The sequence below is a fragment of the Genypterus blacodes genome, unplaced genomic scaffold (genome assembly GCF_046128005.1).
Source record: "Genypterus blacodes isolate CSIRO-AG114 ecotype Tasmania unplaced genomic scaffold, CSIRO-AGI_Gbla_v1 ptg000085l_1, whole genome shotgun sequence".
NCBI classification, from domain to species: domain Eukaryota; kingdom Metazoa; phylum Chordata; class Actinopteri; order Ophidiiformes; family Ophidiidae; genus Genypterus; species Genypterus blacodes.
The window spans coordinates 721274-744659 of NW_027466890.1; the positions used below are offsets into that span (position 1 = coordinate 721274).

The 23386-nt window shown below is 43.5% G+C and overlaps 1 protein-coding gene across 5 annotated transcripts in view; it reads left to right on the forward strand.

Annotated features, from left to right (window-relative positions):
• Window positions 1–23386, forward strand: part of dab2ipb (DAB2 interacting protein b) — a 101805-nt gene that overhangs the window by 24328 nt on the left and 54091 nt on the right. For 2 of the 5 annotated variants that reach the window (XM_076158733.1, XM_076158736.1), the window contains exons 1-3: window positions 2266–2940; window positions 13870–13994; window positions 20395–20513. In XM_076158733.1, coding sequence (XP_076014848.1) covers window positions 2817–2940; window positions 13870–13994; window positions 20395–20513 — 368 coding nt within the window. In that variant the 5' untranslated portion in view covers window positions 2266–2816. Of the gene's footprint in view, window positions 1–2265; window positions 2941–13869; window positions 13995–20394; window positions 20514–23386 lie in introns of those variants that run through there. The other 3 variants (XM_076158735.1, XM_076158737.1, XM_076158734.1) reach the window with 2 other exon arrangements.

The window sequence follows — 23386 nt, forward strand, 5'->3', positions numbered from 1 at the left end:
GTACTTTTGGCCATTGCACTGTGCTGACCCGCGCTGCTGTCTACTCGTTGTCTTCCGCATTTATTAGAATTAGAATTGCATAACTTTTGCGTGCTACAGTATCAGTATCTTGCCTGTGTTGGTTCTTACATGTTTTTTGAAAGTATTTGACTGTCCTCTTCACTGCTTGATTAAAAATAATGTTGTGATAGGGAGGCAGTGGCTTAGTGGCTAGAGCTTCCGCCTAAGAACCGGAGGGTTGCTGGTTTGAGTCCCTGCCGAGGTGCCCCTGAGCAAGGCACCGAACCCCCAGTTGCTCCCCCCTCTGCGAAGGGTGGTAATGTAATGTAAGTCGCTTTGGATAAAAGCGTCTGCTAAATGATCGTAATGTATTGTAATGTAATACGATAGAAAGAAACAGGCACCTTGCAGTAAATCTGTGAATACAATTGAATTAATTGAGCGTTTGATGATGCACTTTTGACTACTGGTCTCCTGGTTTGTCCCGTCTGTTTTTCTACACAAGCCAATTAAAGCGCTGCCAGTGGTTAAAAATTATTTACCTTCCATATGTTTTATTGGCACTTTCGCTTCTCTCCTCACTGGTGTCGTTGTTGTTGACCCAGAGGAAAGCTGCAGTAGCTCATGGACTCTGCGTGACCTCCATGTACTGCCCTGCCTGCCTGTAGCTTTGTGGCCCATTCTAACAAGAGCTCATTGTAGTCACCAATTCCCAGTGAGACTCTCATGAAAGTCGAGACAAATCATTCTGCTTTGTAATAAAAAAAAGGAGCTGGTATACGTGTGTGTGTGTGTGTGTGTGTGTGTGTGTGTGAGAGAGTGAAGCCTAAGTTGAGATATAAACCTGATAGCTCTGTATTTGCCAGACGTTACAGGCAAAGTTTTTGTGTATCTCTTAAGACAGGTTTTTGCACGAGTGTGCGATTGTAAATATTAATGTATCAAGTGGCAACAGTGTAAAGTCTGAAGCTCCTTACTTTCCCTGTGCTCCCCGAGCTCCAGGCTTCGGCTTGTTTTGGGGTGATGTGTACCTGCTAATGGTTTTTCTACATAATCTGTGTGAGACCCAAAAAGGAACACTCGGGCTGTGTTACACGCAGACACACGAGCACAAACACACATACATACAGTGCTGCGTTCTGTTTGGGAGTTTATGGACTGAGGTAACGATGAAAAAAAAACGCCACGCAGCATGTAGCGTTATGGGCCCCACCGCTCTCACTTTTAAACAACTGAGGGGAACCACACAGTGAAGAAGGAGGGAAAGGAAAGGTAATGGAGAAGAGAAGTAGACCACAGTAACAAAAATACACCGACCACAGATAAAAAGATCTGCTGTAGAGGAAGATCTGCAAGTAGTTGATTGTTTGAAGGTTGATTTTGTTTTGTCAGTAATTTTAGTGTTATTTTTCTGACTGACAGTCAAATAGCCCTCAATCATAAATCATATTCTATTGATCAGCTAATTAATTCACAAAGTTATCAGCACTATTTGGCACTGTTTCCCCCTGCTCGTGTTTCACTAGAGCCTGTCATTTGTTTAATAATTAGTAATTAATTGAGGCTTTTGTAATGTCTTTGTGGTCATTGCGGTGCTTCCCAGAGATCACTTGTCAGTTGCAATAACTATTTGACCATCTGTAGGTGGCTCTCTTTTATTTGTCTGTACATCCATCATGGTAATCACATTTCTAGCCTAGCCATTCTTTTCTGCATTGCAAACCAAACGCTGGTGCAACTGCTGGAAATGGAGAATTGGACGCTGAACATTTCAATGATTATGAAAAAACGATGTAAATATCTTCTGGGATGTGCATACGGTGCAGATTTCTATGCTGTCTGTCTCATGCTGTCATCTAATTGTGGACTCTGGTCCAGCTGCCTGACCCGCTCCCCCACAGCGCTCTGATTGGCTATCCGTCACTCTTAGCAGCCTTCCTGCATCTACTTGTGATAGGTCATCAGATGTCAGGCCGCTCTTGCCTCGGGGAGTGAAGAGAGGGTGTAAAACCCGGGCTGGTATTTTGACTGATGCTTTGTCTGGATCAGGACTCATTAGCCTGAGGAAATGTTGACATTGTAGGCTGAAGTGTTTCCCGTGAACTCCACTCCATTCCATTGAACCCTTAATCTGGCCGTGTTTTCCAAGCAACCAAAACTTTGTTCTGTTGTTCTCTCTCAAATGCAAAGTTCTCTCTCTCTCTCTCTCTCTCTCTCTCTCTCTCTCTCTCTCTCTCTTTCTTAGTTACACACACTCACACACACACTCATTTAGGAGAGCTGCAGGAGTAGAGGAGAGGGGCTTTCATTGTGTCAAATCCAGGGATTCCCAAGGCTCCTTGTTTGAACTTTATTGAAACATAGGGAGTGACTTTTTTTAAAAATTCCTTTAGTGTCCTCTTGTACTGGGAACAGGAAAAGCTTTCCTGTCATTCAGGATATGCACACACATGCATGCAAAAGCACACAGTATCCCGGACATCATGCCTCTGGGATCTCGCTGTGGGAAACTTTGCAGTGGGAGTGTTTAAAGGTGGAGCGGAACTCTTGAACTGTGGGAGAGGACACTGCACTGGAGCAAAGGGTTGAACAGCAGCGGATGTCTGATGGTTTCATCGTCACTGGAAATGGCTTCACAGTGGAGTGGGTTTGAACCTGACACAATCCATGAGGACTCTAACTGAAGTAGATCTGAGTGTCTAGTCAAAAGCGGACTCTCGAGCCAAGTTTGTGATAAACAGAATTGCACTGTTGGAGGAGTTTATCTGCACGGATACCAGATACCAGTAAGTCGGGGGGGAGTGAAGGTTGACACCATGGCTGGCATCACCAGGAAGGGATCTGGGAGACCCTCGTACTATTACAGATTCCTGGGCAAGACCCGACTGCAGCGCCAGCGCAGCCGGTCCCGCAGTCGCACCAGGCCGCCTTCAAGAAAGGGTAACAAATATTACTACTACTAAGTTTTCCATGGAACAGCTCTATACTTCTAAACGCAACAAGACACAAGGGTACTTTAGTTACACTACACTATCAGAAGCAACAGATGGCTCGGATCAGAAATAGGACCGAACACTCTATGCTGATACTTCATTGTTGCACTTTCTGTGATGGTAACTATGTGTTTGTGAGAGAAGTAGAGAGAGCGGTTGTCAGCGTGGTGTCACTATTCACAAGGCAACGCTAGAGTCGGTTTGTAAAACACTTGACAGGTCACAGCTCTGTGTCAACTTGCCGAGTTCCTCCCCTGATCAGGCGCAGCGCCCAGGGAGGCTTCTTGTCGTGTGCGAACATATAAATTATCTTAGTGAGTCAGGTTGTTCTTCATCAAGGCAATTGTACCGCAGGCATTCTGTTCCAAGGTTACACATAATTCTTACCCCCAAGGCTTTGCTCAAGTATCTTTTATTGGGTGTATCCTTTGTTTTTCAAAGCGCCGTAACTTGGCAACCAAGATTTTTATTAAGAGACTTAATTGTATGCGACAGTTACTCGCTTGTATTTGTTGTGCAGTTGATCAGCTAAGAGAGAGAGATGACGATGATGAGATCTTTCTTCTCCATCTGATGAAAGAGCTCTTTGAAGTCTCCTCTGTGTCATTCCCTCCTGAACACACACACACAGCATGGACAAACACACACACACACACACACACACACACGCACACACACACACACACACACACACACACACACACACACACACACACACACACACGCGCGCGCGCAAGCCCCCATGAATCTGAGCATGTGTAGGAAGCCGCATACAAACACAACCTGCCTTGATCTTCGTGGCTAAGTGCATGCTCTCCACACAAAAAAAGACAAAAATAAGTTGTACACACTTCTAACACTGCGACACATACACACGGGAAATATAAGTTGTACCGTTTTTGATGTGTGTAATGCTTAACACACGACTCTTAATCAGCTCTCGACCACTCACAGAGCAGCACACTTTTATTGTGGCAGCAGCGGAAGGGGTGTAAAAGTTTATCAGATGTGCTTCTGCTATTATATGAACCACCTGGAAGTCACTGACACATCACGTGAATTTATGCATTTTTTTGGCAGAGTTCGTTAGATGAGATGTCTGTTCTTCAGGAATTTCATTTCCTCGTTGCTCTGTGAGGCATTCTTTTTTTTCCCACTCAAATCAGATTAGTGGGGAGAAAAACTTTCCCTGGAGGACAGTTAGACGTTCTGAGTTTGTTTTTATCTGGAGGAAGTCGCCCCGTAACCCCTTTTGACGTCTCTGCTGACTCTGGGACGGATCATGTGGCAGTGACATGAGCTCATGTGTTGTTATACACAACTGTTATTTCCTAGTGCCTGTCTGTTCTTGTCTGTCCGTGTGTGTATATACGTGAATCCAAAATCTTATATAAGTCCAGTTTAATCTTGTGTTCTGCATCTATTTTGCGGAGGAATCCCGGCAATAGAACAATTGATTCTGAATCAGCTTGAAAATACTGTCTTTAATTTGTCTTTAATTTTGCTATTGACAATTATATAGCTTTACTGTACAGTTGAAATGATCCTGTAGAGCAAAACAAATGTCCTTGTATATCTCTGTTCATGTTCTATTGTTAAACAATGTTTTCCAGATCATACAAGTAACCTTCTGTTAGATATTATTGATAATTAATTCTGTTAATTCTCAGGTTCATGCCCCTCCCACTAACAAACATCTCTGGTTCCAAAGTTATTGACACAGTTTATGTGTTGTCGTGCCACCATTAATGGATGTTTCAGTTTTTGGCACAAGTCGTGAGTGCACATGTCCACCAAGTTTGGCTGCAGTAGAGTAGACTGATTCCTTCATGAGATGTGTCACTTTTTAAAGGATGAGACATACCCACTAATAAATATTTCAAAAAAGGGTAAAGAATATATAAAATACTTTCTCCTGGTCCAAAAATGCCATGTGCAACATTTTATGATCTTGTGAGTTATGGCTCAGAAGTTATAGGCCAGGTAACTTAAATCGTAACTCGTATCTACGTCGTCTGCTTTCAATCTATAAACCCATGTAGTAACGTTTAATGTTCCTTAACAATGTTTGTCAAATAACTCCACCAAGCTCAGAAGTGTCACATTTGGACCTGTTCCAGAGGGCATAACAAAGGGAGAAATTAATCATATCAGCTAAATGATATGTACCGAGAGATAAATGTTGATAAAACCAGTGTAGTGGAACAAATTGAACCATGTTTACACTGCTGATTAATGCCCTTCCTCTTATTTAGTATTGTGTTCTTACCATTTCTTTCATTTCCAAAAGCATAGAGGAGTCCATCATTCTGTAGAATTTCATCTGAACCTACAGGGACTGCTCCATTTTAATCCATCTGCTTCCCATTACAGTTCAGATGACAGGTTGTTAAAACTTTGTCCACTAAATGAGGCTGAATGGCTTTAATATGGGTTTTGTTCTTGTACATGGAGCAGTCAAAATCAGATTAAGGAAGGGATCACTATCTAAATACCATCACTTTGCATGAATTGCCTATCATCCCGCTCGATCCGTTTCTTCCTCTTCCTGTTTTTTTATATAATCATACACACACACACACGCGCAACGTAGCTCACAATAACACACGAGCGCAACATAGCCACCATATGAAACCAGCTGCAGAGTTCCATCGAATAGTAAAAGGAATTGCTGCCAGCAGCTTACAAGAAACTACTGGAACAACTCAATAACAATTTGATAACACATTACAGCTGACAGTAACTGCATATATTCACTCTCAGTGGGTCATAATCAAGAAACATTGACTCACACTTGTGATCATTGCTACTGTGTCATCGTTAGTACTGTCAGACTGTTTATTAGGGAGACAAACTTTGTGTGAGTGTGTGTGTGTGTGTGTTAGGCTGGCGGGGAAGTGAGGACAGAAATCAGGATGACAGATCGGAAACCAAACTAGAACATAGTGACTCAGCTTCCTCTGTCTGAGTTGCATTTACCCCTCAACAGGGGAAGCCTGGAATAGTCCCTATTTAGAAATTGCCTCAAGGTGAAACTTTAACGTAAATATTCAGACCATTCGGACAGAGAGAGAATAATGGCGTGTTCAGGCCATAATATGATTCTTTAAGGAAGTCACTTTTCCTCTGTTTGTCTCCAAAACAGATTAGGCCATTGATCTGTTTTTGCGGTTTGTGCCTGAACGTCCATCCTGAGATTAAGGTTGTGTTTTCCTTACACAAAGGATTCACTGGTCAACATAGAAGATATTTTCAGCTGGGTATAAGTGCATATACAGATGATGCAATGAGAAAATAGAGTGTGATGGAGCAGGGGGAGAATGTGAATATTAGTAGTAAAGTAAGACTAGCAAATTTCTCCAGATCATCTCAGTGTTTAACCCAGGATTACATCCTGATCTCCATCTCATTTTTGGAAGGTTGTGTCCTTGCTTTGTTTTCTGTCAGCCTGGTAGAGCCTGGAAATGGGCCAGCTGACACAGTGTTTCTGACTAGAAGAAGAGCAAAAGAGTCCAATAACCGGGGGACAGGTGCAAACTAATCCCCTTAATGCAAATATCTCCACCACAGATTACAAATAGAGCCCGGGGATTAGGTTTTGAGAAATATCTGAAAAAGATCAATCTTTGCCATCTCTCACCCCAAACATTGCAGCTCTGTGTCTCTGCATATTTACATGCATACATGTAGAAACACACAGTATACATTCAGATATATCCAAAATTGTGATCTTTAGTGTTCATATTTGGTTGGAATTTTACAGTCCCGCTAGAATCCCCACAGGAGGTGAATAAGAGGCAACTGTAACACAGAGAGATGTTTGTGATCTTATCAATAATTAGAGATCTCATAAATCAAGCGTGTGACCACAACGTTGCCTAAAGATGAGCCTTGTCTTCTGCTAACAGATCTGAAATATTTCAGGCAGAGCGATGTTACGTGATGGTGTAATCTAATCGATGCCAGTGCTCCAAACAATGTGTCCTCTGTGTCTCTACTACTGGTTCTTTTTAAAGCTAGTTGGTCGAATCTCAGTCAGCAGTCACAGGAATGTTGCTGCCGTGTCAGCCCCGGCACAAACACAAACTTCCTCCTTCTGTACCTCGCTCTCCTCCTCCTTCTCCTCCTCCTCCTCCTCCTCCTCCTCCTCCTCCCTCTCCTCTCCTTTCCCATAACACAGTCCAGACAAAGGCATGGGTGTGCCAAACCAAACATGAAACAGACCCCTTGTGTGTGGTTGTGTGCATGTGTGTGCGTTTCTTCGTTGGGCACAGTCTAAGATAGCATGTTTGTGTCCCGGTGATAAAATTCGGCTTGTTGCTTTTTGCTCAAAATCATCAGGTGTGGCTTATCCGTCCATTTTAGCATTAGAGTGCTGTAGTCTCAGTTTTGACAGGAAGATTAAGTAAACTGTCTTTGGTGTTTTGTTGTTTTGCTGAATTCCTCCTCCAGTATCCACAGAGGTGCTGCAGGCAGGCAGGCAGAGCAGCACCTCTTTATCAGCCCATCATCTCTGCTCTGAGCAAATACAGCATCCCAGGGGTCAAAAGTCCAGCATTGTCGTGGCGCTTTAGCATTAACACATGACAGCGCCTTTGTACACACACACACATACACACATACACACATACACACGAAGAAGCACTCTCTCTCAAACCCCCTTTTTTTCTCTCTCACACACAACACACAGGCACACTTCTACACTCAGAGCATTTAAAGCTCAACAATTTAAAGCCGGTCGCCCCGTTAATACAATTTGTGCTTTTGGCATCCGGATGGGCCTCCCGCGACCTCCATTTCGCGGGTCACCATCCAGCGAGACATCTACTAACTACTAATAAGACTATCTGACAAAATAATATTTAAAACATCTGTCAAGTAGAACGCACTGTGACTAACATTAATTCACCATTCACGTTCCAGAGGCAGAAGTAGCTTTTTAGCCGCACTAAAAAAGAACATCAGCCAGTCGAGACAAGTCCCTGTTGTCTTTGTACTTGAGGGGGAAAAACTGCAAAGTGATGTGTTTGTGAAAGGGAGGGAGAAGGGCTGGACGGAGGGAAGATAGCCCTCAAGGTAGAAAGAAACACAGTAAACACAATCTGACAGCATGTGATTTTTCATTTTTTTCCACATTTCAACAACCTACAGAAAGTAAATGTGTGTGTGTTGGCTTGTTGGTCTGTGCTATATACTCTTTTCTGCTTTTCCCTACTGTCATAACATAAAGAATCATCTTTCGAGCAGTTAATGACAGAACACTAACGGTTCTGAGCGCCGCTATCCATCAATCACATTGCCGATCACAGGCTGGGCTCATGTGCTATTCTGTATAAGTACACGTTTTTAAGGACTGTGAGCGTAGAAAAAAATTGTAAGAAATTGCCTTGTTTTTTAATCGCGATTGAATAGAACAAATGGACAGAACAAAACAAACTTCTGTCTCATTATGTTCATTCCTATTTAAATATTGGATCCGTCCCTTGATCTGGATCAGCAGTCTGGGTCCTTCCCTGGGCCGTAAGCCACAATTCTACTAAGTTGCGTTGAGAAAACACAACTTCCTCGCTAAAGGAAATAGAACATCTTACAATGACCCAACCACTCACTACAGAGAGGTCATAATCCTTCCTGCAGCTCAGTGATATAGTTTTTCTGACATCTTCTGTCACCCAATCCGTCAATTTCTATTACTATGGCAACCCCCTCCCACAAGGGAGCACGGTTTACCAAAAACTTGGCTCTCGTAGACATTTTCGTCTCTACAAGTCGGTATTTTGACACCTACAGAAGCTTGTGCAGCTGTGTGGACGTGCACATTTTTTCAAGCTGCAATCGTGTGTAGGCAGATCAAAAATTCCCAGAGCTGCCTTCAACAATCTTCTTGAAATTCCTCCTTTAGAAGTTTAGACATCCAATTTATTTATTATATCAGCTTGGTGCTTTAGTGACGCACACAAGCTCATCAGAAATAAGTCATTATGCAGTGTATGTTGCTGCTCTTGTTCCTCCCCATATGATCATCTTGCTGCAAACAGTTGTGTCTGTTGTCATCTGTCTTGAACCATTTTTTGTGACACATCACCACCTGCCTGAATGCAAAGAATACGCTTAGTCAGGCAGGAAGTCTGGAACACTGCCAGAGGCACAAAATGTCAAACGGCGAGGATAATAAATTCCACAGTCGTTCTTCCGGTTGATCTTTTCATCTCCAACCTGGTCTACAGACGTTTTACAAGTGGGAATGTCCAGGGCTTGAGCGTTGCCGTTGTGGAAATGCTGAGGAAACATGCGATTTGACCCAAACTACAAAAGGTTAATGAAAGCTTGGAGCTGATACATCAAGACGGAGATGGCCGCATTGGAGCAGACATGAGGAAATAAGGATGGAAGAGGAAGGAGGAAGGGAGTATTATACAGCAGTGGTCTAAAGGCCTCCTGATTGTGTGGTCCAGAGATGCATCATCTTTTGTAATAACAGTCAGTGTCTGTACACCCTCTGACTGACCTTACAAGTACAGCACACAGAGAAATACAGACACTTTTCCACCTGCGAAAAAACCTTCATACACTCTGATAACCTTATTCAATAGCCCTCACTCTCACTCGACAGCCCCCACTGTGGTTGATTGAACTAACCAGCCGACACACACCGTTCAAATAAACTCTTTGATGAATTCTGGATTCAGTCTTTCACTTTAAGTGTTGAAGTTTTACCAATAAGCTCAGTCAAACGTTGCGCCGCGCCACTTGTGTTGGAGCACCATTTGATGTGGGTTTGGGGCTTGAATGAGACACAGGACAAGTCCTAGCACATGGAAAGTTTCCATACTTTTGTCTAGATGGATTAGACACAGATGGTGAAAACATGTGGAAGCTAGCTGAGCAATTTCACACAATTAGTTCACAACCAAATGTTGTGTTTGTCGTGAGTCTCCTTGAGCGTGTGGGTTTGTGCCTGTGTGCATGCCTGTGTGTGTGCCTGTGTGCTAGCGTGCGTGCTCGCCAGCTGTGTTCAACAGAGAAGATTTCCGTTCAGGCACAAGGGGTAACTCTACTGAAGTGAAACGCAAATAATTTGTGACAGGAGAAATAAGAATTTACAGTGCTGAATTAATTGATGCTTGTAATTGTACGTCCATATTTTCCTCACTAGTGATTTTCAGACACCAAATGATTAAAATCCATTGTTGTCAAGGCAGCAGATAGTTTAGTGGCACTGTAATTGTTGAGAGGGCGAAAGCAAGATAGGACAGGTAGACGAGTAACAGGATCAAAATGGATGAAACCATTCCAATCATATGACTCAATCATCTAATATTGTATAACTAACTTACTTAATAATTCCACTTTGATATGTACGCCAAATTAATATTCTATTAATGTAACATCATGACAACATAATGATAACTGCCACTATCATAAATCATCATCTGAACCAATCTACTGCAGTGCTGCCACTCACTTTCTATGTTGCCACACATGTTAAAACTTTGATTAATTCATTTCATGCAAACATCGCATAAAGGTCCTACTTAGATTGAAATCAGCATACATTTACATAAAATTCATCCAATTAACAGACTAAGATCATGCAGTTGTAAATAGATTTACTTGAACACAGGGGACTTCACTCAGACTGGGAATGAGACAGTCTGAGTGCATTCTGTACATTCTCAACTACTGCTGGCAAGTGGACAGGGTTGCCATGTCTAAAACAAACACAAGGAGATGCGCCCATATCATAGATCCTCCAGTGTGGGACAAGATTGACAGTGTGTCCCCCCCCTCCTATTACCAATGCAGAAACTGTTTCGGTAACACGTTCCACATGTCGCCACAGCCTGTGACATTTTACCGTGACCTCTCAGCAGCAGCAGTGACCTCTGAGCTTGGTAACCCCAGGCTCCCTATAGGGTCATATATTTTCTTCAGCGGTACAGTTCTGCTGCAGTCACTCAGGTCTGTCTTCTCCCCTCAGTCCAAATTGACCACCTCTGCGCAGCAATAAACAACAACAGCCCGACGTGTCTCCAGGGCTTCCATGCTGTTGCAGAGATGTTGTTTTCGCGTAGTAGAAGCTGCCCGCCGCGTGCGTATCAGACACGGTTGTTTGTCCAATGCCCCTTGCTGTTGTGGGCTGTGTTTATGTTTTTGCGCGACGCTGAGAATTATGAGGGCCGGTACACGAGCCAACGCTCTGCACGCCCGCCTGCACAGCAGGGTGTGCAATTCCACCATTCGTTCAGTCAACAGGCGTGTTAAACAGCAGACAGATAATTTAGCGCGGCTCAGCTAGACAAGCTAATAGACGGGCTAGGTTGACACGCACTTCCTCATTGGTGTGTGTGTGTGTGTGCTCCCAAGGCATATATCAAGATAAGCAAATAATAATTTCAACTCAATATTTGCTTCTGCCAACTTTTGGGATACTCATTTTAATACTCTATCAGCATGGTTACAGCCATGGAAACATGTAATCTGCCTCTGCTGCTCATATCTACAACAACCAGAGGGAGAAAGAGAGATTGAGAAAAAGATAGGTAGAATATAATGTTGGCTGGTAAGTCACTGGATTTGTTTTATGTGGGAATCATTTTAGTGTTTCAGTATTTGGTTTGCCTTGAGCGAGGTCCCTATTTGTGCTTCTCTTGGCTTCCTGGATGTACTTTTCTGCTCTGCTGCAAAACTTGTGAGGAGACGCTGGTTTGACTGGCGGGGCGGCTCCCTTCAACCACAGCCATGCATTTAAAGGGACAAAAAAAAAGAGAGACCAGACCCAGCTTTTAGAATGTTTCGCTTTACTCCAAAATATGCAAATTACTCTCTGACAGTAGTTTACTTTTGATCCACCACGTTGCTACAATAGTGCCAAAACCAACTGTGTAAAGGCTTTTACTGACTGTAGAGGACGCTGTGCAAAATTCGGCTGATCCTGAAGATATCATAAAGGTTTTTTTTGTATATGTATAAAACACATATAAGGAAATGTATTATTCCATTGTACATTTGTGAATTCTGCTTCATCACACATAATGCATTATTCACTCTCTCCCCCCCCCCCCCCCCCCCCACACACACACACACACACACACATACTCTATCTCTCTCCCTCTCTCATTTTCTCTCTTACAATGTGTGTGTGTGTGAGCAGGATTTGCCTCCTAATGCGATTTCATCCTTATTAGAGTCACACTCCCACTCTGACACTAATTTCATTAGTTCCAATGTCATATATCCTCGTTTAAATCATCTAATACAGACTCAGCAACGCCATGGAGAAAATGCTGAGACCCTCAGCCCTTGTCTTTCTTTGCAAGTCAAGTCAAGTTTATTTATATAGCCCAATATCATAAAAAAAGAAATGTCTCCAAGGGCTTTACAAACCCACAACAGCAGGACAATTCCCGACCCAGCCCAAAGCTCTCAAGGAAGACGAGGAAAAACTCCCGAGAGAGAGAGAGAGAGAGGGGGGGGGGGGGGGGGGGGGGAGAGAGAGAGAGAGAGAGAGAGAGAGAGAGAGAGAGAGAGACTTACTACACCGACACTTTTCCCACATCCTTAACATTTTGCATTCACCAGTAGAGAGTTATTTAAGTTCATTGAATGTTAACGTGGTGTTAACATGCTGTGTACCGACGGTAAGCGATGGCTATCTACAATCTGTAGAGACAGGGCAGCTTAACATCACTCACATTCCTCTTGGACATGTCCTGATCTGCTGCTTACACACACACACGCACACCCACACACACACACACACACACTGATAATGATAAAGTTCAAGATGTGCCGCTGTAGTGTTTTGGACAGGGTCGGCACACAGGGGGAGAGCAATGTTTCATATGTGTCAGAAATCAGTTGTCACGCGTGTTGGCCTGTTCTCTCCACTGTGCCGTGAACAACTCAATAGCTTATTTAAACTCAAAAGCAATTACACTTCGGGGATAATGAAGTTTCACCGCCTTCTTGTCATGGAAAACACACAGAGTTGAGAGTTAGACCCAGTTCACTGCAGTCCGAATCCATTTATAAGCGTAACCCTCGTAACCTCAGCGGTTGATCTTGCTAACATCTCGGCCTCTGATCTCTGTCCTGGGCGTCTCTTTCTGGACTCTCAGCCAGGTCAGGTGAGCTGAGGACTCCAAAGCAGGCATGACTCACTGAGGACAAATCACAGGGGAATGTGTTTTGTAGTTCTGAAAAGGCAAAGCACTCTCTACCTTTCACTGCTGAGGAGCCTGCACAGACAGAAGAGCCTGGCAGTATCATTTCGCTTGTTGCCATGCAACCTCAAGCTCAGCTGCTGTAAATCACTCAGCTTGCCGGGCTAATGACATTAACTACTGTCATCATCTGCTCGAGAAGAGAAAACACTCCACCCATTGCAATCATGAAAGAGAGAAAGAAAGCTCTGTGGAAAATGCTTCAGTCGTTAAAACAATTAGAGATGGAGCATTGTAGTGATGGCGGCCCCCAAAGTCACTTTTTGAAAGCTTTAATTTCGTGAGCTGAAAGTCAACTCTGCTCAGCGTCTGATATTCAATGAGGATTCAGGCCTCAAGACTGTTTTTATGACATGATTGTTCCAGTGCAGCCTAAATCTCTATTAATAATTGTAAAAATGTACATTAGCAGTCCGAAGGTGATTGATGAGAGTTATTTGTGTTAATGTCTCTCTTACCTCTGAATAAATCAATGTACTTCTGCTTCTGTTTGGTTGTTGTGACATTCATGTTCTCGATGCGTGTGAAAACCTGCAGACTCTCGCTCCTGCAGCACACACACTTTCTTGATCTGGGAGACAAACAAAAAGCGTTAAATATCTATTTTTGTACAGTTTAAACTGCAGCCTGGCATCTCTGTCTGTTTGCAGAGTCTCCTCCAGAGCGAACGGGGCGCCGACGCAGCATGCCGGGCAGCTCCTCTGGGAAAACCACACCTACCATGGAGCCTACTGCCGCCGCCGCCACCACACCTTTCAGAGTAACCGTGAGTACTGTGAGTGGGCTCTTGCGATATCGTCCATTTTGTCTTGGTCTCTGGGTTCGCCTTGGTCGTGATTGTATGTATGCGTATGATTTAGGAAGCCATTATGTAAAGCTCAATATCAAGATGGACACATGCCAATTGGAAACTCATTTGGCTCAGATGTTGGAATGGGATCTTTGATGTGCAGCATCTACCCACGTTCACTCTCCACCGCCTTTGTGCACCATCTGTATTTCTTGCTTTCGCGACTTGAACTTTGAACACACAAACACACACACACACACACACACACAAACACACACTCCCACTTCTGTGCACTGACACGGCTGCAGTCTCATTCCCTCTCTCTTTCAACCATTTGTCAATCATCTCGCCCTAATTTACTATCCGACCTGCTTACTGCCATGTTTTATTCAGTACACATAAACAGCCAGTTAATGAAGCAAAAAAAAGAGAGCGCTGCTGTGAGTCATCAATTTAAATGTAATTTAGCAATTAGCGAGGCATATTTCCGTTAACAAATAATAATTAGGAAGATGACGGCCCAGGGGTGAACTGTAAACTTTAGATCTTAGGCGGGAATTGTCATGTTGGCTCAGTATTTGGACGTTCATAAACCATTTGCGAAACTGGTGTAAACTTTAAGGCTCTATAAGGTCTTAAGGCGTACGTTAATGGACTCCGTCATGCCATGAAATACTTCCTTAAAAAAGAATATACTCTACGTCCATTCACCCTAATTCCAGCATCACTACTTTGATCAAGCACCTACTGCCTCTCTCTCTCTCCTTTTAATCGCCCACAGCTGTCTCCACCACTCCAAGTCTACAGATGGATGGCATTCAGTCCCTGTAAACCTCACACTGTCATGATTCCAGCGTTTGGCAGTACTTGAAAGGAAATTTAAGGACAAAATATTGACTATTCCTGCAAGCAAAATTGCTCTGGACTGTCGGCAGTTTTGAGAATGAAATGATTCATGTGCTGAGACAGTTTGGGGAGATATTTGCAGAGACATATATTATAAAATTACCATGGCTTGACTGAGCAGGAAAGGCTGCAGTGAGAATATATAACTGAGGAAAATGTGTTTCCAGGGATTATAAACGCTGCTGTTTTGTTTTGAGTGTGAGTTTGGTTATTGGATATCTCGAATCAAATGGAAATAAAGCTTGTAGAAGACCCAAATGGTTGGAGAGTAAAGCAAGATATCGATTAAGTGTCTCTGAGCACGTTTTAGTGCTCCCCAGCAGACAGCCAGGGACTGTGCACTCTTTCCTGGGCTGATCCTCATACTGCCATCTTGTGGCTTGTTATGGTGGAACATCTGCCAGAGCCCCAAATTCTGATTCTGATTTTAGAAGTAGGATAGAGCACAGAACAGTTTCACTAAGGGCAGTTGTAGGGAACATATAAACAGTAGAAGAAGCATAATTGTAGAAAACAGGAAGATGGAGAGAGAGGTAAACGCCTTTCCCACCTGCATTTCATTCATCCACACATAAATGAAAGCAACACTCGCACGTACACACACAAGTCAACTAGTAGATCTGCCAGTTCTTCAGAAAACTTCTCCCCAGTAGTCATGCACAGAAAGTTAATCTTATAAATAAAAATTATACTTAATATTAGATGGTAGCCTTAATAAAATATTAGATTCTAAGTTTGTAAAGTAATTAAGTCTTTAAAGTAAATAAGTCTTGCAGGCTTGCACTTGCTGGCTGCAAGGATTCTCAATAGTGATGTGGCTCCTCATCCAGTCTCTCCTCAACTCGGTTTCCTCTCCTCTGTCCCCCTCTCAGAGGGTAGCAGGGGGTCTAATTGGACAGGTATGCCGGAGGTTGATGTAGAAGCTGCCCACACTGCGCAATCCTATCAGGCCCCATTAGAGAAGCAAGGCCAAGGGAAGTGGAAGTAGCTCCTCACAGGTGCTTCCTTTATTTCCGTGTAAAGATAAGTTCAGTGCACGCATGTTATGCACCGGGGGCGACAGCGAATGTAGACGGTCACATGGCATCACGGAGCCGTGGGATAGCCCACGAGGCGAGGAAGGCTCGGGCTGCGTTAGGGGGGATTGGTTAAAGCCAGCCTCTCGAACCAGTCGTGGAGGAAGCGGCGGATTATTCTGTCCCCTCCTTCGCCTAATTAGCTGTCAACCTCAGTCTTGGGAAATAATTAAAGAGCTCATTGAAATTCATGTTAACATGTGATGCTGTCCGTGGCCCCCTGTCACACTGCACCAGCTGCAGTAGCCTTATCATGTTCCTGTGAATAAATACATGTTTGCAGAATGAGACGTAAAGGGCCTGCCATGAGAGGACGATGAGTCCCTCTATGTTTCCTTTACAGCATTGTAAGCATTTCAACATTATTCCTAAGGTTTATTCATGCACGCAGAATGATTATTAAGAATTATTCAATGAAACCCACTGGGAAATTAAATTTCCGTCAGTCAGTTTATGCATTACGGTACCACACGATATTTCTTAGAACAATTACATTTTAGATTAGATTAGATTAGATTCAACTTTATTGTAATTGCCTGTCACAAGTACAAGCAACGAAATGCAGAATTAAGGGATGTATGACCACATATCAGAAGGGCTCAATGTCCATTGTATGCGTTGGGAGTCGTAGGTCACGTTGTCTTTAACAGCTACTGATAATGATAGGCGGGGCGGGAGGTGTTGAGGTTTACGACGGGAAACTATGTTGGTGTGTTAGTCAGGATACGTCAGCAGTCGCCCTCTTCCACGTGCACCGCGCAAGCCGAGGTCATGGAAACACGTGGTGCTGTATGCAAATCACATTAGTTACGGAACGCAGAGCAGCGGCAAGCTTTATTTCATCGTATTGGCCGCCATCTGTTTCTCAGCCGCCCTCAGACGTGTTCCCTGGTGGTCCCCTTTGCCGCCCCTCACCTTGTCACTCCTTTGTAGTACGTTTTTGTTTCACTTTCCCACTCTAAAGGTTTCATTTTGTTCCCTTTTTTCCATAAACTCTTCGCTCCGCCACCTACACACTATGCTTTACTTTATTTACTTTATCTGTCGATCCTACAGCAGACTGTGGCACTCAATGTCATTTTCTCAATTTCTCACCTCCATAACTGGCCTCTCTCTCTCTCTTTATCTAAGTTAAGTCTGAAATCTTCCGTTTTGTTTTGATACATCATGATGGTCTTTTACGATCATTACGATCATTTCTCACAAAATGTTTACCGTGTTTACACGTATTCATATTTGAGGAACAAAGTTATCCAACAACGATGTAAAAAAGAAATACATGTTCGCATTTTGACTATTTTCTGGCGATGCTTCCGGGTTCTCAGTTTTCATGCACTTTGTCACTACTCATAAGAATGTTATGCTGCGAATGTTGCGTGAATTTTCTAGTTTCTTTTCAAAAGCAAGTATTTTAAATTATATATAAATGAAGGGTAAAGAAAATAGTTGGAACCAAAATGACCTTGAACACAATTTTGTTGCTCCTTTAGTCCATTAGTCTGTGTGCTTTCTCCAAAAAATTAAAAGATTTTTTTAATTTAATTGAGTTTACCTCAGTAATTTCATTGTTCATGATGGCCTGCTTACGGAAAAACATCCCTTTCCTGAGCTTATGACCTTTGTGTGATGGACACAATTCTGGTGGTGTATCACAGACAGACCTGGTTGCAGTGAGCCCCTGGTGGAGTCAAATCTCACCATATATTGACCCGTACCGTGAAATTTAAGCAGTCACCACAAAGTTTCTACAGGAACACGCTGATCAAAGGAAATTCCAGAAGAGACGATGGAAAAAGTTGTTGAAATGTACCAATCAGCAAAGGGTTGTCTGGACATTTTTTGCAGAAATGAACAAAATGTGTTATACTAGAAATCTCTGGGCAACACATGTCCGATTGTAAACAAAAGACGGCTCCGCGGTGACATCATCATGTGTACAATAAAAAATGGCAGGGGTGTGGCATTGTGATGGTGTTCTTCAGCACTGGAAGACTCGCCATCAGTGAAGGCCGCATGAACGCTGCATGAATCCTGCGGCCCACCATAAGGTGAGATTTAGGAGTCATCCGTCTGAGACCTGAAGCCTGGAGTGTAATTGGGTCACGCTGCAGATCAATGAGCCAAAGCACAAACTACAACTGAGTGGCTCTGAAGAAACACTATTACAGTCCTGGTGTGACCTTGTCAAAGCCCCACTGACGTAAACCCATTAGAAATGCTATGGCTGGTCCTGAAAAAAGCAGTTTGCGCTCCAAAAAATCTACAATTCAGCCATTCAGCGTGTAAATATGCAGAAACAGAAGACTTGAGACACACATTCTTAATCTATCCATCTTTCATTCTACTCCATCCATTGTGTATCCATCTAATATACCTGTCTTCGCATTTGTGGTGTGTTCTCGTTCTTTGCCTCACGTGGGAATTAATCACTCTCACTGACTGATTTGAAGTGGGAGCACAGACTCGATCACGTCCAATAGTTTTGCAGTGGCTTGCACAAACTAATGGAATTGAGAGATCAGATGAAATAAAGTCTAAATGTCTAAAGAGGGCAAACAATGGCTCCAAATTAACGAGGGCATTGTGGGTTCGTGTCGATTCCAAGGCACGGATGCAAACTGAATATATCTGCGCCACTCTCCCCCTCTCCTCCCTTTTGCTCCGTCTCTCGCTTTCTTTCTTTCTTTCTTTCTTTCTTTCTTTCTTTCTCTTTCTCTCCATCTCGTACTTGTTGCTCAACTCATCCATCAGGCAAAGGAGAAAAGGTAAAAATGGAGCTCACAGCCACTAATCAATTCACTTAGCCTACAGGGATGGGGTTTCTGTTCATTGACTTATGTCTTTGGATGGGGAAAAGGAGAGGCGTTTTAATTTGTTAGCTGCACATGCCAACAGCAGCAGTCTCTCTCTCTCTCTCTCTCTCTCTCTCTCTCTCTCTCTCTCTCTCTGTCTCTCTCTCTTTTTCTCTCTCTCTCTCTCCCCCACCTACGGGGCTAGGTGGGGGCGGCGGATGGATAGGGCATGGAACTAACATCTTATCACCAGTTCCTACAGTGACATCATTCCATAAATAACAATCTGACTCTTGAATCTTGAGCTCCCATGCTGTTGCTCCTCTAAAATACTCTAAAATACACATTCCTCCTGCAAGATTTTGAATTGACAGTATAAATTCAAACACGAGCAGGAAACCAGTGATCACTAGAGAGGATTGCACCAAACTTCCTCATAGACTCCTCTAATGCCTGGATTGCCGTGACCATAGATGGACTGAGGCTTTGTTCCTGGTCCAGAGTGCCTCCTAATGACAGGTTACGGCTCATCAGGATGCTGCGACTCGTCCTTCTCTTTTATGATCTGTTCAACTGTCTGGAAGTGAATCATCCAAGCAATCCACTCACAACCCAGGTGGTGATCGTACGTATATAATGTATTGAAGCGCGTATGTGTGTGTTTGGGATTGCTCTCCTTTCTTCAACATGTTTACTTCAAGTATTGGGGACTTGAGAACCTTGAAGGTGTTTGGTCTGCGATCCAGGCGATGAATCGACTGCTGTGGCGTTTGATTGGAATGAAAAACCACATCTGAGCCTCATCAGAACACGGTTCACTACCGTCTCTGGCATACTGGTGCCGCGCCACCCTCCTATACAGTCTTCTCACACCCCGTTGCATGACTCTCGTTTGTCCTTCTTGTCCTCCTTTTCGCCCCGTCTCCCCTGCCGGGAGAGACGGGCGAAGATTAGGTAAAAGCTCGCAATATCCTGTCATTTCTGCACCACGTCCCCTCATTTGTTCATATTCTCTCGCTCTTAATGCCATCCGACAGTTGCCATGGAAACGGTGAGGCGCTTGGGGGAGTGTGTTTGCTGATGTTAGAAGAAGTAAACACAGAGACAAAGAAAAGGATGAGAAAACTAATAAAGCGGAGTATCTGCTGAATTAGTGCGCGGGCGTGATTGCATACACAGCGCTGGTGCCTCATACATTCTCGGCACATACACACACAGATGTCAGTGTTTGCCTTGGGAAGCAATCTCCTTCCAATTTCTTATCGTACATATCATTTGGCAGCTTTGCTTCTCTCTTCTGCTCTTTGATGGAAGCCGCTTTTGTCAAGTTCCTATAGGCAAAAGTGTGTCGCTGGTAGTTTTGCATCTGTGAGAAGATCTGAGGCGTTTGTCCTTGTCGTGAATTTCACACACAACATCCCACACTGCAGATATATACACATCCATTACCCTCTGTTACTATTGACAGAGCATTGGTTTCATTGCAGTTAGGATGTGGAGCATAAACCTCAGTATTAATGCGTTCTGTATTGGCTGCCAGGTTGAATGATTGACATCCTGAACTAGCAGTGACTCTCTCTCTCTCTCTCTCTCCCTCTCCATTTTCGTCAGGGTTTTTTAAGTCGGCGGTTGAAGGGCTCGATAAAACGCACCAAGAGTCAACCCAAGCTCGACCGGAATTCCAGCTTCAGACACATCCTCCCCGGCTTCAGGAGCGTCGACAATGACAGGTAATTAGTGTGTTTGTTTGTACGTTTATGGCAGTGTACGCCTATATGTGCTTTTGCGGTGTGGTGCAGTTCTATTTGAGTGCATCGTGCTGACTCATGGCTGGTTATTGAGGTCACTGTTCAAATTTGCTGAGCTCTATTGCATATTGTGTTGCCAATCTGCCACTTGTCGTATCAGTCTAGTTATCTACACCTCCTCTTCTCTTCTTTACCTTTTTTCTCTGCCTCATTTCTTCTCGGATGACCTGCACAGCGCCAAGGCTGATCTGTGCAATTTGCAAACTTCTCACAGTTTCCTCACGAGGTTAACAGTGTCAATTAGATTTTCAAATCTGGCCAGGGTTGACCGCAGCTAGCAGTTTGATTTTTGCAGTGTTTGGATACAAACCAAGCCATCCGTCTGTGTGGTTTAATGAATCTGTAATGAATCCAGAGTGGTGATCTTTGGCTTTGGGGCGCTAAACTTGTAGCCAATTTTCTGCCTCTCTCTGTACATTAAAGTCACAGTAAGTTTATCACAATGGAACACTGGCAGCTGCTCAATCTTTTATGTCCTGCTTTCTTTTCACAATTCACCAATTCACCCCCCCCCCCGGACTGGAAATAGGAACGTCTAGGACACAGGTGTCAAACTTAAGGCCCGCCCTGTCATGTAATGTGGCCAGCGAGAGCAAAATAAACGTCTATGCCGCTTTTCATAAACTACATTTCCCACAACGCATGTCAATTCTGTGACCCGCGAAGTGACGGCATCCCGCCATTACAATGCAGCGTTTCCACATCAGCGTCAGATTCACAAAGGTGATTTTCCGTAATTTACAGTAAATGATTGTTTCATGTAATCTCCGTCTGTGAAGCTCTCCCCAGCTTTCCACAGCAGTATCCAAATCGCTCTTTTACGTTCATTTCCAGCTTGGTACTTTTCAGTAAATGCTGCCTGTGTGTTCTGTAAATGTCTTTGAACATTTTGCCTTTTACTTCTCTTATTTATTATAATTTAGCTTTAATTTCTATCCATATAGCAAGCACATTTGTTATTATTATTTCTCTCTTGTCTTGTTGTCAGTGAAAGCAAATTGTAACTGTCCAGGCAGAGTTAAACTCTCTGTTCTTCCGAGACTATTTTTGGATATGCAATGTGTTTTGCAATATGAACTTGTACCTCTTTGCATGAAAACAAAGGGAAAACTTGGAGTTGTCCATTTATAGGTTATTATGCTATGATTTTACTAATCCGGCCCACTTGAGTTTAAATTTGGCTGAATCTGGCCCTGAACTAAAACGAGTAGCCAACCCTAGGAGGTGTTTTATCTAAAATAGTATAACACAGGAATATACATCCACCCCACACTCACTTGCAAATTGCACACACTGACTACCTAATGATACGTCTCTGAGCAATACACACAAACACGCACAAGCATCTTGCTAAGACCACAAACTGTAGCGAGGAGAGGAGACGCATCAAAGCGTCCGCTCACACTCCCAGGTAGGATATGGCGAGAGAGACAATACCGAACAGAACAGAAATAGTAGCATGGTGGTTTGTGTGAATGATGAGAGAGAGAGAGAGAGAGAGAGAGAGAGAGAGAGAGAGAGAGAGAGAGAGAGAGAGAGAGAGAGAGAGAGAGAGAGAGAGAGAGAGAGAGAGAGAGAGAGAGAGAGAGAGAGAGAGAGAGAGAGAGAGAGAGAGAGAGAGAGAGAGAGAGAGAGAGAGAGAGAGAGAGAGAGAGAGAGAGAGAGAGAGAGAGAGAGAGATGTGAGAGATCCACCACGCATCTCGCCACAGAGGACAGGGCTTTGGAGGGTCTGAAGCACTGAGTCATATGTCAGAAAACGCATTTTTAGACGTGTCAGAGTCAGGAGACGAAAAAGAAGAAGAAGCAACCAGCACTCACAATAGGGATATTGTCAGGCAGGTGCGAAAGAAATCCTGCAAGGCTCCGGGCAAACTTTATTAAAATAGTCAGAGAGATCACAGTAACAAAAGACACACCAGCAGCCTGAAAATACAAGAGGCGTTAAGACTGTCTGTCAGGCAAAACGGGTGTACTGAGGAGAAGATTAAACTTTGCCGGAGGGAGTTGTAGAGTACAAAAGCGAACCTGATTACAATTGGATGCTATACAGGTGCACTTACCCTCTGATGTGAGGGGCCTCGCAGTCGGCGTGTCAAGAAGCGATACAGCACCAATTCCAGGGCAAGCAAACGCAGATCTGAATGGGGGGTGGGGTGGGGGTGGGGGGCTTGGAACACAGATTTTCCAAGAGAGGAATGTGTAGTGGATGACGCCAAATAAGAGAGGAGGAGATGAAGCACATCAGGGTGTTACCAGCGTAAACAATGTTATTTCATTAGATTGCAACAGAGTTACCATAATGTTTTTAAAGTGTTCAATTGTACTTTTGCCACCTTTTTGTTGGGTTTCGAAAATGGTTACAAAGTATGATTTCAGTTGTGGAGTGCTGTCCTTGTGAGAGACAATTATGTTGCTGTGCCTTTTAATAACATTAATTAAGATGAATCTAGACTCAATTGAAAAAAGCAGCAAGAGCTAATGAGCAAGTTTCCTTCTCTTGAATACTACCTGGGTGAGATTGTGGGATTGTGTGTTGTGATGGTGATGTGTCACATCATCACCATGACGACTCCTCAATCAAATCTGCTACAAATGCAGCTAAACAGAGGACCAAAACCAAACCCCATCTGTCTTTTACACTAGCAGCACAAAAATACGAATACGAATAAAGCTGAGGTCATTGTATGCAATAAAGTTTATTGCATACAATGACCTCAGCTTTATTCGTCACATCAGCATTATACTTTATTCAATAAAGTATAATGTGGTGAGATTACATAAGATTCATTCCGA